Consider the following 17,333-nt stretch of genomic DNA (forward strand, 5'->3'; position numbering starts at 1 on the left):
CCCTGCAGGCAGCAGGGGCAGAGAGTCACCCAGGCTGGAAGGGACCTCTAAAGGACATCTAGTCCAAGCCCACCCTGCAATCAGCAGGGGCAGAGAGTCACCCAGGTTGGAAGGGACCTCTAAAGGTCATCTAGCCCAAGCCCACCCTGCAATCAGCAGGGGCACAGAATCAACCCAGGTTGGAAGGAACCTCTAAAGGTCATTTACTCCAAGCCCACCCTGCAGGCAGCAGGGGCACAGAATCAACCCAGGTTGGAAGGAACCTCTAAAGGTCATTTACTCCAAGCCCACCCTGCAGGCAGCAGGGGCAGAGAGTCACCCAGGACGGAAGGGACCTCTAAAGGTCATTTACTCCAAGCCCACCCTGCAGGCAGCAGGGGCATAGAATCAACCCAGGTTGGAAGGGACCTCTAAAGGACATCTAGTCCAAGCCCACCCTGCAGGCAGCAGGGACAGGGACATCTTCAGCTAGAGGCTGATCCTCTGATCCATTCCATCCAACCTGACCTGGAGTGGTTCCAGGAATGGGACATCTACCACCAAATGGTAACAGCTACAATGATTTATTCTTTTAGGTGCTGCCAGCCCTGCTGTTGCTGGTCTGGAAAGGATCACTGCCTTCAGGCATGAACTACTCCATGGTCCACTGGGTTTAGGAAGATGAAATTCAGCAGGTTTTGCTCCTTCAACTATTTTAATAAGAGTAGTGTAATAAGCTGAGCCAAGAGCTGGTGGTTAGGAGGATCAGGTGTGGGCCAAAGCATGTGTCTCAGTTTTGCCATTCATAAGCCAGGGTTAATCAGCCCCTCCTGCAGAAGAGCTGAGGTCTTCAGCTCCTGTTCCTGAAGACAAGCTGAGTTTTGGGCATTGGGAAGAGAAGGAGAATTCTCTCCTTTCTGGCTTTTACCCTTGAGAGCACCCTACAGCTTACAAACCTCAAAATACCAAGTACAAACTGCAAATGCCTTTAGCAAGAGCCCCACAGAAAGCTCTGTGTTTCATGGAGACAAGAGCACAGGGTGCCGGCCTCGCCACGCTGCAGCAACTCACATTTGGGAAGCAACTTGCAAAGCATGCAAGTGGAAAGGGAAAAAAAAACCCCAAAGTGTCCAAAGATGAAATCAGAGAGTTGCCAAAGTTGCATTTTGCAGGCAGTGAGCTCATCTTGGACTTCCCTTCCCAGAAAGGAAAGAGAAAGCTGAAGATGTCGCAGGGGGTTGGTGAGATCGATGTTAAATAGACAGAACAACTTCAATCACAATGAGCTGTGTCCACAGGGCAGGTTTTGCATGATGAAGGCCTTGCTAATGTGTAGGGGGAAAGGTGGGACCCTGTGTGACATGAGAAGCTAAGGTGGGATTTGGAGAACTGTCTGTGAGTGCTAGAAAAAACAATAATCCATGTCTCAGTGCTCACAGAGTGGGGAGAGATAATACTCACAATGGGTGTTCCAAAGGGAATGTAACCTATTCAAAACAGACAAGAGAAGAATTAATGTTAATACACAGCTTTGGGATAGGAAAAACCCCCACCAAACCCAAATAAACAATCACTTCTAAGACATCCATCAGTCCAGAAGAGAAGCCACATTGGCATGACGGGCTGCACTCACTTCCACCAGCTCCATGCCACCATGGCCCTCTACCTGAGGCATTAAGCATCAACCTAGAGCAGCCTCTTGATCTTTCCCCGGTCTCCTTCCCATTCTCTTTTTGCTTTTCTTGAGTTGTGGTTTAACAGCTTCCCCGCAACTTGTATCATCTAGGCCTCAAAGCTTATTCCAGTAAGCCCAGTCTGTGCCAGTACGTGGTAGAAGCACTTCAGAAAGCATTGTGTGGTTGAGCTGGGCTAAGCAGCCAGCAATCATCCCAACCAGCAGAAGCAAAGGGATGACAGCTCAGACCAGGGGCTGCTTGGTCTGGACCAGGAGGAGCTGGATGCAGCCATGGTGGCACTGACAGAGCTGACCCAGTGGCTTGCTGCCACGGAACGGGGGAGATCCTGCCCCCCTTCCCAGGCTCAGTCATGCAAGCTGTTCCCTCCCTTGTGCCAGCTCTGTTGCTCATCAGACCCTCCCACAACCTACCCAGGAAAAAACTCTTCTGCTTTTTGAGCCCCTTTCCCCTCTTGCTGAGCCTGGTCCCACCAGGATGCTGAAGATGTTCCTGAAACCATCTAGGAAGCTGTAGAGCCCATGTCAGTCAAGAAGCAGGACCATGCCACCATCAGGGGGACCTCCCTCAGTCACCATCTGCTTTATCAACCTCTCCACTGGTGATTCTACACCAGGAGAGGTTTATTTATTTATAGGTCAGTAGAAAAAGGAACAGGAGATAAGCTGAGGAAAGTATATGTGCATCATGGAGGGGAGAGGGACTATTTTAATCATAGGTGTAAATTAAAGGTCTCTATTAGCCAGCAGCCTTTACCCCAAATCTTACTAAGCACCACCAAAATCAAATGCTTCACATTTTTCCCCTGCTCAGGCTGCCAGTTTCTGTGCTAATTATAATTCCCTCTGTAACTTCCACTGGAAGGTCTCAGAGCATTTTACCAGTATTACTGAATTAAACCTCCTGGAACCAGTTTACAGTGGGAAAAGGAAAGACCTGGGAGGAAGAAAAATGTCAGAAGTACAGAACAAGGCAGCCAAGCAGTGGGCTCTGGCTCTTCTCCCCTCCACTTCACCCTTCATCAAAGAACTGGAGGAGAAAAGCCACCAAACTTGCTCTTTTCCCCCTGTCTCCAGTATTCAAGTGAAGATATTCCCCCCAGAAAATATGGAAAAGGTCCTATTTAAATAGATCCTTTGGGAAAGGGCCAAGGCTGCACTGCAGAGGTAGTTGTGGACCTGTGCACAGCAGATGGACACCCCAAAACGGGAAAGAGGAGGTGACATGGAAAGAGGAAGCCATGGACAAGCTTGAGCCATGGCTGTCAGGTACCACCACACACATGAAAATCAGTCTCAGTCCATTCCCTCCTGGGATGCTCCTTGGGCATCAATCTTCACTGTTTACTACAAAGTTAAAATGCCCATTAGAGTGATGGGCACCTCAAAAGTGCCAGAGGAGATGATGTTTCCAGTCCAGGTTAAAGTATCTGTGGGAAAGGAAAATATTAAGCACTAGCTCTCGTATTTCAGATCCTAATTCTCCTTCCCTTCATTTGAATTAGTTTCTGATCTTGGTCTAAATGCTTATGAGAGGCAACTCAAAACCAGGAGAAAAAGCAGAGCAAGCAAACAAACAGAAAACCCCAACCCCTTTGATACAAATGCTCAGTAAAAGCCACGAGTGCCCAGCCAGGACACTCCATACCTGACATTCGGAAAGGCATGAAGATGGTCTCATTCGTGTCGGGGTGGATGATGGCCTGAAAAACAGTCAGCAAACAACCTGAAATACCACAAGTGTCTCTTTCTTGGTACTACAATGGCCCCAAAGCCCACCCACTCTTGTACCTTAACCACATGGGGCAAAACAATGTAGATTTAGGAAGGTGAAAGAGAAACCTGATTTCTGTCCCTGCCTCTTTTCAGCATCTCCACCAAGGTGCAGCTTAATGCCTGGCTGAAACTCTGCCCTGTGAAAGGCAGGCAGAGCCCTCTCTGTGGCAGGGGGGTGGGGAGGGCAGGAAAGAGGGTGTAAAATCACTTTATGCTGCTTGTGAAGCCAATGGGTGGCAGGAGACCAACATAAGGACTTGTGTGTGGATGGATTCAGACCAAGGAACATCTCCCCCATCTGCAGGTATGGCTGCATGAGCCTGCTGTAGGAAACCTGAAATGCTACTTCAGGATCTGTCTGAGTTGGGATAAAACCTGCACAGATCTGGCCTGCTCTGGTTGTCACCAGAAGGGTGACCCAAATAAAATCCCTTCAGATGCCACAGGATTTGGATTTGCCAGATAATTCAACCTGTCTGAGTACCCACAGCTTCTCAGGCATCGCTGGCGGCTGCGGACAGCCTACCCTCCACAGGAATCCTCAGCCTGTGTCACCAGTGAACAGAGAAGGAAGCTCGCTTGGCCCATTTTTACTCCACTTCACAACCAGCCCAGGAGGCTGCACTGGGCTGAACTGGCTGGGGATGAGAAACCAATCCCTGAGCGATCTGGAGCTGCAGAGGAGGAAGGTAGGATAGAGCTACAAGCCTTCCCAAAGAACTGTCAAACTATTTCCAAAAGCCTAGAGACAAGAAATCTTTTGACTAGACAGGAAGGAGAAAATGAAGACATCAAAATATATAAATACCCAAAAAAAAAATATCAATCAGACTCTCTGGTGGCAACAGTGCTTCCTGCATTTACATTTCTGTGGCAAGACAAAACAGCAACTGGCAGAGTCACTAATGGAGAAGAGGATGAAAAGGAAGGGGGGGTGGAAAGCAGCAAGAGTGGAAAATGGTAACCAAATACAACAAAATGCTATTACCTGCTTAATTTTTTGAGCTCCCCACAGCTAGAAAAGAAGAGAAGAGAACATTTCATTAATAAAAACAACAAACACCCCAACAACCCAGCAGTGCAATTTCACACCCAACCCCAATTATTCATCTTTGAGCTGCTGCTGTAAGGCAACGCTTTAAACCAGCCTCATCTTCTGCATCCTTCCAGGATGTATTTAAAGATCCCTTACAGACACAGCAAGCTCCTTCAAAGCTGCATGGCCAGCAAGCCCAGCAAGGCAGAGAGGCTATTCTTGCTTGTAAGAGAGAACAACAACAGGCAGACTTCACACTCAGCTTTACAAAGGCAGAATTCTCTTGGTAACTCTGCCACACGTAGATCTCAAGGTAAATTTAGCACAGGCTCTCCCTGGATCAGCTTCCTGCAGGCTTGCTGGGGAACAAAGGTAGAGCAAGCCCTGCAGAGAAATATAGTAAGTATCTCTTCAAATGAAACCCAGAGTCAGAATAAGTCAGCTGCTGGTTTTTATGTTCCACAAGAAGGGAAAGGCACTGAAAAAATGCTTGTGAAGAGGAAAAAAAAACATCTCATTTAAAACTCTCACAAGCTCTCACTGCTATTTACTCACTGTAACTCAGCAGCAGCACCACAACACCTCAAATCAGGCTTAGGCAGAGATCTACAAGCACTGAGGAAGAAGCACAGAATCATAGAATGGTTTGAGTTGGAAAGTCACAGGCAGGGACACTTTCCACTAGACCAAGATGCTCAAGGCCTGGACCAACCTGGTCTTGACTCACACATGAGGCGCAGATAGAGCTCATGAGCAGGTGCACAGCATCAGGAGATGCTCTGGCAGATACAGACACCCAGAGTCTGCCCGCTGTGAGGGCTTCCCTCCATGACTTACACCTCTATGTAGCTTATGATCTCAAAAAAAATATCCCCATTCCAAGGTACCTCCTTCCAGACAGGGATCTGAGACCAAGTCTCCTGTAAAACACCAGGACAGATCATTGCCTTTAATATTAAACCCTGTTCTGCTCAGCTCAAGCCTGGCTTCAACCTCAAGCAGCTTGTGTCCCACCTCTGTCTGACAGCCCCCAGTGCTGCCTGGTTTTGCTCTTCATGCAGGTACTTGGAGCTGCTGAAAGCCACCCTTTCACCTCTGCTTAAAGAGAAAATGCCATCAAATCCCTGGGAGCCAGCAGCCTGGCTGCTTCCTTGGCAAGGAACATTTGCCAATCTTTTAACCACCCTCGTGGCTCTTTTACATCTTTCCAATTTGTCAACATCCTCTTGAAGCAAGGGCGCCAGAAATGAGACAAATGATTCCAACAAGAGTTGTCCCAGTGCCAAGCCAAGGGCAGGCTAACCTGAGGAGCTCTGCTCTTGCTGTTGAGCAGCCTGAAGGCAGTGACAGCTCTTTTTGCTTGGAGAGCTCACCATTACCCACCTAAGCCCCTCCCCAGGTGTCCTGGGCACGCTCTGCCTCGCAGGCACTCACACTTCACATCTTATGGTGGTATAAATTAAGCCCCCTTCCACTTCTTTTTCCCCCCCCGAGTGCTACCCCCAAGTATAAATTCATTAAAATACAGAATCACAGAACCCCAGCACAGTGTGGGTTGGAAGGGACCTCTGGAGATCATCCAGTCCAACCCTCCTGGTAAAGCAGGTTGCCCAAGATCACAATGTCCACGTGAGTTTAGAGTTTCCCCAGAGAAGCAGACTCCACAACCTCTCTGGGCAGCCTGTTCCAGTAAAGAACTTTTCCCTCCTATTCAGACATAACTTCCTGGGCTCCAGTTTGGCCCTTGTCCTGTCACTGGGAACCACTGAGAAGAGTCTGGCTCCATTCTCTTGGCCCTCACCCTTTATCTCTTGCTGAGCACTGATCAGATGCCCTCTGGGGCTGCTCTTCTCCAGGCTCAACAGCCCCAGGGCTCTCAGCCTTTCCTCCTCACAGAGATGCTCCACACCACTCAGCATCTTCACAGCCTCCACTTGACTCCCTCCAGGATCTCCCTGTCTCTCTCAAACTGGGAAGCCCAAAGCCTATGTGTGCTCTCACTAGGGCAGAGTAGAGACAGAGAACTTCCCTTAACTCACTGGCCACACTTTTCTGAATGTACCCCAGGATTCCTTTTGCCTTCACAAAGCCTCACATGCTGCTGGAGGCAGCATGCCCAGACATCTACCAGGGCTGTTCTACACCTGCCTGCCCACCAGCTCAAGAACTTCCACAAGGTAGAAGTGGAAACCCTCCAGCTGCAGGTCACCACTCCAAGCACCCCAGCAACCCCATGGCTGCCCAGGTCTCGCCTAGCTTTGATGAGAACCAAACCCCGGGGGATTTTTCCTCCCTAGCTGGAAGCACCATGACTAGCAAAAAGGAAGAGGGATGCTTTCTGAGCCAGCACTATGGCTTTTTTGGTCAAATTATCTAATTTCATTAATTGATCCCAATATTTATGCATTTCCCTGCTGCAGTGCAAATATTGTTAGAACATGCGATTTCATTACTTCTCCGAAAGAGACTTTGCAAGATGCACCTGATGAGTCACCTAAAGATTCTGCCAGCTCATTTTCACTTTCTCTTTTTTTCTCCTCTTCCCCCCCCCCTCTTTTTTTTCCTTCCCCTCCCCTCCTCTAATTCATTTTCTGTCTGCAGAGCTTTTCAATAGCTCCACTTCTCCAGCGAGTCGTGCCAGCTGGGGACTCGCTTCTGACAGCAAAGGCTCTGCTTCTGCTGGGGATTTCATTCACGCTCTCTCCGGCCACCTTCGAGAAGCAGCCAGATTTTGAGCTCCTTTCCACGAGTGTGAATCCAAAGCATCCTCACTGCAGCACGTGGAAGCGCTCCGGATTCGTGCTCAATTAGCCTTAGCTCGAGGAGCATCATCTCTAAAGATAGGCAGCCGGCACTGGGTGGGTCTCCTGCGAGGGATGAGCTTCCTTTCCACCAGCTTCGCTGGGTGTTACCGGCTCCAAGCTGCCACAGGGGTTTGGCCAACAGTCAGATTTGGTGCAAGAACCAAACCTGCTCACCTTACATTTACAACAACAAAGCCTGGAGGAGAAGGGGCAACCTCTGAGCAGCTCACTACAGTGGGCTTAGTGAGGATGACCTTTAAAGGTCCCTTCCAACGCAAAACATTCCCCAAGTCTGTAAGGCAGCAGGAGTGTTGGAACACTGTTTAATGCATTCCTCCATCTCCCCAGCAACTTAAGCAGACAACAGTGGACAGGTTTCTCCTGCCTGTGACCACTGCAACCTTCTACCAGACCAGCTCAGACTCTGATCCATGGAGATCTCCCTCATGGTGGTGGAGGAATTGGCTCCAGGACTGTTTGCTCACAGCCCTTCAGTGCCCAACATTTCAGGATGCTGGACTCAAGCATGGGATTTCCATCCATCCTCCCCTGGAATTCTGGGGGTTTTACCTACAACTTTTTGAGGAAGAGATCCTCACCACTTTGCACACCACCTGCAGCAGATAGCTTTAAACCCCTGAACTCAGTGACACAGAAACTCTATGTGCTTATGACATTTAAGGAAGGACATCAAAGACTGCCACAACCAATGAAAGCCAAAGCTGTGGTAAGGAGCTAGAGACTGGAAAGACTCTTGGGGAATAGAGAAGATCCTTGGTTGACAGGACATTCATTAGCAGTCCTTATTTAGCAGCAGAATAGCAGTTTAGAGATAGCTTTGGGAGGGAAAAAAAAGAACAGATGCAGCCCAAATCTATTAGCTAACACCTGCCACTATAAAATCACTACAAAGGGGACCAGCTACCCCTCAGAGATTAACCTCCCTCCTCTTACATACAGGAAGACCAAGTTGGACATTAGGAGCAATTTCTTCCCCCAAATGATTGCCAAGTCCTGGACCAGCCTGCCCAGGGCAGTGGTAGAGTCTCCATCCCTTGATTCCTTAAAAGCCATGGAGATGTGGTGCTGAGGGACACAGACCTTCAACTCAATGATTTTGAAGGTCTTTTCCCACCTGGTTAATCCTGCGTGAAGGATGGGGATCCACTTGTCACAATGTCCCTTTCTCAGTGACTCTGTCTGTAGAGAAGAGTGACTGAGGTTTCTAACCCAGCTTGAACTTCTTGTTTCCCCCTCTACATTTACCACCATGAAACATAACCACAATGGAGAAGAAGCAGTCTCTTGCTGACTGGTCTTTATTAAGTTTGTTCTGTGATTCACAACAGGTGATTCTCCCTTTCCAACCTGCCCCTCTTCCTCAGGGCTTCCTGTTCAGAGCTGATGGATAAGTGAGTACATTTCCTTTTTTAACTCCTTTCCTTCTTTATTTCTGAAAAGCAGCAGTGAGGGGGAAGAAAAGGTCTGTAGAAGAGGCACAAAAGCAGAGATTTATTGAGTGATGAGAGCAGACACAAGGGGCCTCCAGGTAAAAATAGTATCATTAGCATAATATCCTATGACTGAACAGCTCCTGCTCCACCAACACCCTTTTTACACCCATCTCAGAGCCTGGGGCAAGACCCTTAACCAGCCAAGATACCACCCAGAGGAGCTCAGCCCCAGTGAGGAGCCCCAGCCAGCACCCACGGATGAGATTGGAGCAGTCAGCAATGTTAGCCCTAACAACCGGGGGGCCACCAGGCCCCCCGGCCTTTGTTGTCACCACCACCATCACCCAGTGTGCTCCAGGGGCACTCACCAGAGATGAGAGGAGGATCCTCCAGCCCAGATGGGCTCAGCTTAGGGCTGCTGCCCTTCCTGGCTGCGATTAAATAGGGCAGTGGGTGGGGAGGGCCAAGTGCCCACACCTGGGGTGGGAGGAGACTCCAACAGAGCCCAGGTGCTCTGGGTTTGAGGGGAAAAAGGTGAAAATGGGGCAGGTGAGGGCCACTTAGGGTGTCAGTAATGACAGGACTAGGGGGGATGATAAAAACTAGAAATGGGTAGATTCAGATTGGATGTTAGGAAGAAATTCTTCCCCATAAGGGTGGTGAGAGACTGGCACAGGTTGCCCAGGGAGGTGGTGGAAGCCTCATCCCTGGGAGTTTTTAAGGCAAGGCTGGATGCGGCTCTGGGCAACCTGCTGTAGTGTGAGCTGTCCCTGCCCATGGCAGGGGGGCTGGAACTGGATGACCCTTGAGGTCCCTTCCAACTCCAATGATTCTATGATTCTGAAACAATTTTGCAGTTTAGGCTGGATGTTAGGAAGAAATACTTCACAAAAAGAGGGATTGGCCATTGGAATACATAGAATAGAATGTGCTGCCCAGGGAGGTGGTGGAGTCACAGTCCCTGGAAGTGTTTAAAAAGAGACTGGAAGAGGTACTTAGTACCATGGTTTAGTTGATTAGATGGTGTTGGGTGATAGGTTGGACTTGATGGTCTTGAAGGTCTTTTCCAACCTGGTTAACTCTGTGATTCTGTGACACAGTTTAGCGGTGACCTGGCAGTGCTGGGTTCATGCCTGGATTTGATAATCCTAAAGGTTTCATCCAACCAAACCGATTCTGTGACTCTAAGAAGCTGGACACAAAGATGGGATTTGTTTTCCCTCCACACCAAATTTCCCCTGGAGCAGAAATCTGCCTTTACAAATTGCTCACCCTTGTTTACAAGCCAGCTCCAACACTGCTAAAAGAAGCAGCCAGCTCCATCCCACATGAGTGCAGCTGGACGCATCCAGGCCACCTATAACATCGCTGAAGATGTCAGTGCTGGGTTAACAGTTGGGCTTGACCTAAATGTCTTTTCCAACCAAAACAATTCTATGATTCTAAGTTTTCTTGACTGTGTGTGACTCAGGGCAAGGAGCTCTGGAGCCCTCAGCACAGCAGAGTCATGGTGCTGCTGGTGCAGGGCCAGAGGAGGCCACAACATTGATGTGAGGGCTGGAAGCCCTCTGCTGTGAAGCCAGGCTGGGAGAGTTGGGGTTGTTCAGCCTGGAGAAGAAGAGGCTTCAGGGAAACTTTCTGGTGGCCTTTCAGCACTTAAAGGGCCAATCAGAAAGCTGAGGATAGACTTTTCAGTAGGGCCAGTTGTGACAGGACAAGGGATGATGGTTTGAAATTGAAAGACAGGTCATCACTAAGCCTCAGCACTACATCCACACAGTTTTTAACCCACTACAGGGACTTTTAAACCGCTCAGCCTCTCCTCTCAAACTTTGTGCTCTAGACCCCTCACCAGCTTCCTTGCTCTTCTCTGGACAGACACCAGCACCTCAATGTCATTGTTGGAGTGAGGGGTCCAAAACCAAATCCAGTATTCATCAGTGCCCAGTACAGAGGGACAATCCCTGCCCTGGTCCTGCTGGTCACACTATTGCTGATCCTGGCCAGGATGCTGTTTGCCATCTTGTCCACCTGGGCACACTCTGGCTCCTGTTCAGCTGGCTACCACCAACACCCCCAGGTCACTTTCCATCAGGCACTTTGAGACACTCTTCCCCACACCTGTACCATTCATGGGCTTGTTATCACCCAAGTTTAGAACCCAGAACTTGGCCTGGTTGAACCAGAATCATAGAATTATAGAATGCTTTGGGTTGGAAGAGAACTTTAAACATCATCCACTCCACTTTCTTTGAGGTGCATTAACCTAAAACACTTCTGCCCAAGCTCTCAAGGCAGCTTTTGTGTTCTGGAAATGGTCAACCTATTGTAGCACCACAGATGAGGTCCGAGTTCAGCCCTTGCAGCAGCAAACGGGCTTCTTTCCCGAGAAGGAAAGGAAGCAGCAGGACAACCCAGATCTCTAGGTTTTATTGTATCCTGCAAGAGACCAGAGGGGGGAAAAAAAAGTACAGTTTACTGCAAATGGACCTCTTCGCTCTTCATCAACACTGTTAGGAAAAGCCATTATTCTCCAAAAGGGATGCTGTTTAGACTCTGATGGATTCATTGTTCTCTGCTGTGTCTGGGACAGCAGGAGCGGCTCTTCCCGCTGCTAAGATGATTGAAGGAGGAACACAGTAATAAATATATGCCCATTAAGCTGGTGAGCCTCTTTTCACTTCACTGATACTAATGGGGAAGAAATGAAACAGTTTCAAAACAGCAAGTTGCCAAAAACCGCATTTGGAAAGGCTGAGGAGTGAGAAGTCACAACTGACACACCACGGTTCATGCTCCGCCAACGCTCGCAGGCAGGGGCTGGCTGGAGAATAGCAAATGTCTGTCTCCAAGGGACAATTTCAAAGAGCTGCATTTTTCCTCTCACTACGGATCATTCCTTTGGGGTTTTTAACTATATTTTCCCCTCCAAACATCCCCTTAGGTTGTTGGGGTTTTTTTTGGGGGGGTGGGCATTTAACTACCCGCTTAGGTTGAAGGGGTGCAGCTTTCAGGATGGAGTTTCTAAGGCCACAGAACAGGGCAACAGAGTTGTCTCATTGCTGTCTTGTTTTCCCACTGACAGTCATGCATGGGTAAGCCAACACACGGGCAAATGAACAGAGAGCATCCCAGCAGTTACATTTACACACTTGAGCAGGACTAGCTGATCTTTCTGAGGTCCCCTCCAGCCTGAATTAGCCTAAGATCCTACAAACAGCGAGATCTGGATGGATCACAAATATGAACACCTGGTGTCTTGGACCTGCAAGGATTTTTAGTCAGCAAAATATCCACAGCTCAAGATGATTAGGTCTATGAAACCTGGATTAATTACACAGAACAGTAGGGGTTGGAAGGGACTTCTGGGAATCATCCAGTGCAAGCCCCCTGCTAGAGCAGGGACACCCACAGCAGGTTGCCCAGGATTGCTATGTCCAGGTGGGTTTGGCATCTCTCCATAGACTACACAGCCTCTCTGGGCAGCCTGCCCCAGGGCTCTGGCACCCTCACAGCTAAGAAATTTTTTCTCCTGCTCAGACAGAACCTCCTGCATTCCAGTTTGTGCTCATTCGCCCTTGTCCTGTCACCGGGCACCGCTGAACAGGCTCTGGCCTCATCCACGTGCCCCCCACCTTTCAGACATCCTCTCTGGGGCTGCTCTTCTCCAGGCTAACCAGCCCCAGGTCTCTCAGCCTTTCCTCCTCACAGAGATGTTCCCAGTCCCCTCAGCATCTTCATAGCCCTGTTGGAATTTTCTAGCTCCATCACAGACTTCTCCCACCTTCAGCAAATCAAGCTGGAATAGTTCATGGCACCACAGCCCCATCAGCCCTCCCCATCCCAGGTGTGCCCCCCAGCCCCTCATGCCACAGACAACACAGAGCACACAGTGAGCTGTTCATAAAATCAGACATTTGGGGAAGGGGGAAAGAGAAGTTGAGTTTTTATTAAGATCAGCTCTCAGAACCAGCTGTGCCAGGGGCAAGCCAGCAGGGAGGTGGGAACACATGGGCAGGAGGAGAGGAGGCAGAGACATGGCAGTGCTGACTTCCATCAGCTCATGCTGCCATGGCATCACGCTTTCCCTGGCAATATTCTGGGCACAGAACAAGTTTGCACACCAGGGGAATGATCTGATGTGAGAGGCAATGAGGAATTTAATAGGCACCCATCCCTATTGTGGGTGCACTTTGAAGGATGGAGTCATCTCCACAAGATGCAGAGCTATGAGGGCTGCATCTAATTCACCAGACAAGTCCTTAAGCCTCTTCTTGGCATTAAAAAAGAAAAAAACCTTGCATGGAGGAAAAAAAAACCAAACCCCAGAAAGAAAAAAGAAGCATCACTCACTCCTGACAACCTTCATTCAGCACACACCAAGCACCCTCAGACACTTCTGCTATTTGGTGGCTCTTTACCTCTCTCTGCTGGCAGGACCATAGGGAGATTCTGGGGTGCATGCCTGAGATCAGGACAGGAGGGACGGAGGGGAGGTAGAAGAGGTCTAGGAACCTTCATCACCACATTTCTTTGCCTGCATTCTAATTCTTCCTTAGATATTAAGTGTTTTAGGGCAGGGTGGTATGAAATCTACAAATGGGGAACATCAGGGCTCTGACCCTAACTTGTTCATCAGCTTAATATGGCTCCAAATATTGAACAGCCTTAGGCTACTGCTGTTCAATATTTGGAGCCATATTAGGCTAATGAACAGTGATATTAAGCAGCAATATTAAGATGAGGGCTTAGCAGCTAATTTCTACCCCAATTTTGAAGCAGACAACAGAAAGGACACATTTTGTTTGGCCTGCCAGTAGAACAGTTCCAGCATGGAATGACTGCAGGGGATTCTAGCTAAGAAAAATCAAAATATGAAGTGTTCAGGGGTAAAAACTGAAGAAGTAGAGCAGCCTGAAGTCCACAACGAACTCTCCCCAGCACTGATACCTTCAAAGGCAGGTTATGGGGCACGAGTTGTCTGCATCTTGATGTTCAAAGGGGTTCTTCAGCCATGCACATTTCTGCAGCACTGAGCAGAAAGAAAAGAATCAGCCAGCAAAAAGCAGCTGTGTTGTGAGCTGGGAGTGATTTCCAGGAGCTAGAGTCTCTGGTCCTGCTCTGGCAGGGGGGTTGGACTCGATGATCTCCGGAGGTCCCTTCCAAGCCCTAACATCCTGTGAGCCTGTGATTTCAGTCTCTCCATAGCTGATAGCCACTGAGTGCTGCTTCTCTTTAGCTTCTACCACTGCTGACATGCCAGCTTCAATCTGTTCCTCCAATCTGTGCTGGTCTGTTGGACAGGTTGGGAAAGGGACTCACACACACACAAGAGGACACAGATGCAATGCTACAAATTAGTGAAAGGAGACCCAAAAAAAAAAGAGGACAAAAGCCACATCATTATGCCTTGCAGTTGGTAAAATCCTTTGGTTTGAGGCTCCAACCTCAGCCCCAACACTCCTGAGCTAGAAGAAAGGTCCTCTTGCAACCAAGCTGCCTCTTCATCCTTGTTTATCGGGCTGATATTTTTACAGCCCTTGTTTGTTATAGCAGAAACCATTCCCTCAAATGAAACCTTTTTACTCCAGTGGAGATTCCCTCCAGGAGGCAGTTTGGGGAATTGCCTGCCCTGTTTAGAATTGGATATGTTACAGTCTATACCTTCTGCTGCAAATTGGCTCCCAGTGCACTTGTCTGTGTCATTTTCACCTACCCACTCGCAGCTCGCACCAGCCACCGGAGCGCCGCGCGCGGGGCTGGATCCTGCCAACCCCGGGAGCCACCAGTGGAAGCCGTCATGAAAACTGCCTTCAGCAGCAGGACCTTTAGCACATCTCCCCCTTGACTGCAAGGAACACAAGCTAAAAATGTTGCTGAGGTATAATGAGAGACCACTTAAATGAGCAGCAGAGAACGGATGGTCAAGAGGAGGAATCCTCGTAGAAAGGCAACAAGATGTTAGTGGCTACGGAGCAGGAAAAGACAGGGCAGCAGTGACAACTGAACCAGTTGCTCCCAGCAACATCAATCCTACACATCCCTTTGGTTTCCTTCTTCTTCTTCTCAGGATCTTGCCACTTTCAAGCTTCTTCTGGGATGGGGAGATGAAAGGGGATACACACCACCAGATCATAAGCAGAGAATCAGAGAACAGCTTGAGTTGGAAGTGACCTTTAAAGGGTCGCCTAGTCCAACACCCCTGCAGTCAGCAGGGACAGCTTGAACTACATCAGGTTGCTCACAGTCCTGTCCAACCTGATCTGGAATGGTTCCAGGGATGGGGTATCTACCAACTCTCTGGGCAACCTGGGCCAGGGTCCCCCAACCCTCAGTGTAAACAATTTCTTCCTTCTGTCTACTCTAAATCTCCCTCTTTTAGTTTCAAGCCATCACCTCTTGTCCTGTCACAACAGGCCCTGCTAAAAAGTCTGTCCCCAGCTTTCTGATCACCCTTTAAGTACTGAAAGGCCACCAGAAGGTCTCCCTAGAGCCTTCTCTTCTCCAGGCAGAACAACTCCAACCCTCTCAGCCTGGCCTCACAGCAGAGGGCTTCCAGCCCTTGGATCATCTCTGTGGGCTCCCTCTGGACTGGGGGAGCCCCCCTCAATCTTTTCAAGGATGGTGACTCCAAACTGCTCTGAGCAGCCTGTTCCAGGGCTTGACAACCCTTTTGGGGAACAAATTGTTCCTCATGTCCAACCTAAATGTGTAGATGTGGTGCTCAGGGACATGGTTTAGTGGTGGACTTGGTAAAGTTGGGTTAATGATTTGACTTGATGATCTTACAGATCTTTTTTCAACCGAAACAATCCTATGACTCTATGAAAAGCTTGGGTAAACAAAGCTAAGCTGAAGAAGTGGAGACTGCAGGATTCAGTATGCAGCACTGCAGAAATACTTCTCAAGCAGCCAGCTGTCCTCTGGTTTGCTGACTACATGAATGGTTACACCTATGATAAAAATCATGGGGTTTGAACAGCTTTCTGGTGGAGGAACTAAAAAGGTGAATGTTCCTCAGTCAAAATGGTGGTGGAGTCAAAACAGTGATGGAGTCAGTGATGGATGTGGCACTTGGTGCCATGGTTTAGTCATGAGGTCTGTGGTGACAGGTTGGACTCGATGATCTTTGAGGTCTCTTCCAACCTCAGTGATACTGTGATACTATGAAAAGCTATCAGCAGCTATTGGCAGCTCCCAGATCAATTCCTCATAATTTGCTAATGACACCCAACAAAGAGGTTTGGGCCTCCTTCAGGTAGTGGCCATTTTCCCAGGCAGGGAAGTCACTCCGGTTCAAGAGCAAGTACAGGAGCTACTGGATGAGTGTCAGTGTCCTGGAAGTGGAATAGATGTAGGTGTTGGCAGTGTTGGTGCTCAGTGACAGGACAAGGGGCAACGGGCACAAACTGGGACCCAGGAGGTTCCACCTGAACATGAGGAGAAACTTCTTCGCTGGGAGGCTATGGAGGATGGAGACTGGAGTCAATACAGCTGACCAAGATGATCGAGTATTGTTCCTTTATTGTTCCAGTATTGCAGGCCTATGCTGCAGGTGTAGCACAGTAAAGTAAAGCATAGAAGAAGAAGGGAAAGGAAAAGCAGAAGTGAGTAGCAAGGGAGCTTCTACAACTGATATAAACTCGGAGAGCCTTGTTGGCATGGCTTCATTGGTTCCCTCTGAGTGACCACACATTGCACTATTATAGGTTATTGGTCTAACTACTAATGACACACGAGGTTTGTTGATGCAGGTGCATGTCCTGCTGTCCCAAGATAACTTTCTGTGTTTATAGCTCCCAGTGTCCTGTTTTAGTTACATACTGCAGGCACAGCACTGTTTTGCTACACTGCTAGCTGGCTCTGCTCTTATGCTGAGCATGACCTACCACCATGGCAGGCTCTAGGCCTGCACTGCCAGACTCTGCAGCTACCTGAAAGGTGGTTGTAGCCAGGAAGGGGTTGGTCTCTTCTCCCAGGCAACCAGCACCAGAACAAGAGGACACAATCTCAAGCTGTGCCAGGGGAGGTTTAGACTCGAGGTGAGGAGAAAGTTCTTCACTGAGAGAGTCATTCGTCACTGGAATGTGCTGCCCAGGGAGGTGGTGGAGTCCCCATCCCTGGAGGCGTTCAAGGGGAGATTGGACGTGGCACTTGGTGCCATGGTCTAGTCATGGGGTCTGTGTTGATAGGTTGGACTCGATGATCCTGGAGGTCATTTCCAACCTTAGTTATACTGTGAGACTGTGATTGCTCACACTGCTCATTGCTGGCATTGTCACAGGAGGCTGCTGGAGGCCTGGAGCAGGCTGCCCAGGGAGGTTGCGAAGCCTCCTCCTTCTCTGGAGAGATTCCAAACCCACCTGGCCACTGTGATCCTGGGCAAGCTGCTGCGGGCGCCCCTGCTTTAGAGGTCCCTTCCAACCCCCACCATCCTGTGATCCTGGCTCTCCAGAGGGTTTTTTATCCTTTAGATATTCCATAATCATTCCACTGCAGCTCATTTTGAAAAACCTGCTCGGAAAATGCGGAAGAGAAAAGCCTCCCTCTGCAAGAGCCCTGTCAAGACGAGAAGTGTGGAGGAGATACTT

At 49.1% G+C, this 17,333-nt stretch overlaps 1 protein-coding gene across 1 annotated transcript in view; it reads right to left on the bottom strand.

The window, feature by feature from the left end:
• The window catches only part of SFXN5 (sideroflexin 5), a 95,526-nt gene that overhangs the window by 51,950 nt on the left and 26,243 nt on the right, over window positions 1-17,333 (bottom strand). The window contains exons 4-6 of the mRNA XM_068149421.1: window positions 4,437-4,463; window positions 3,321-3,375; window positions 1,441-1,466 (exon numbers count right to left, since the gene is read on the bottom strand). Coding sequence (XP_068005522.1) covers window positions 1,441-1,466; window positions 3,321-3,375; window positions 4,437-4,463 — 108 coding nt within the window. The remainder of the gene's footprint in view (window positions 1-1,440; window positions 1,467-3,320; window positions 3,376-4,436; window positions 4,464-17,333) is intronic.

Source organism: Melanerpes formicivorus, unplaced genomic scaffold (genome assembly GCF_026170545.1).
Source record: "Melanerpes formicivorus ecotype bairdi unplaced genomic scaffold, bMelFor1.0.p_v2 SCAF_18, whole genome shotgun sequence".
In the NCBI taxonomy this organism is placed as follows: Eukaryota; Metazoa; Chordata; class Aves; order Piciformes; family Picidae; genus Melanerpes; species Melanerpes formicivorus.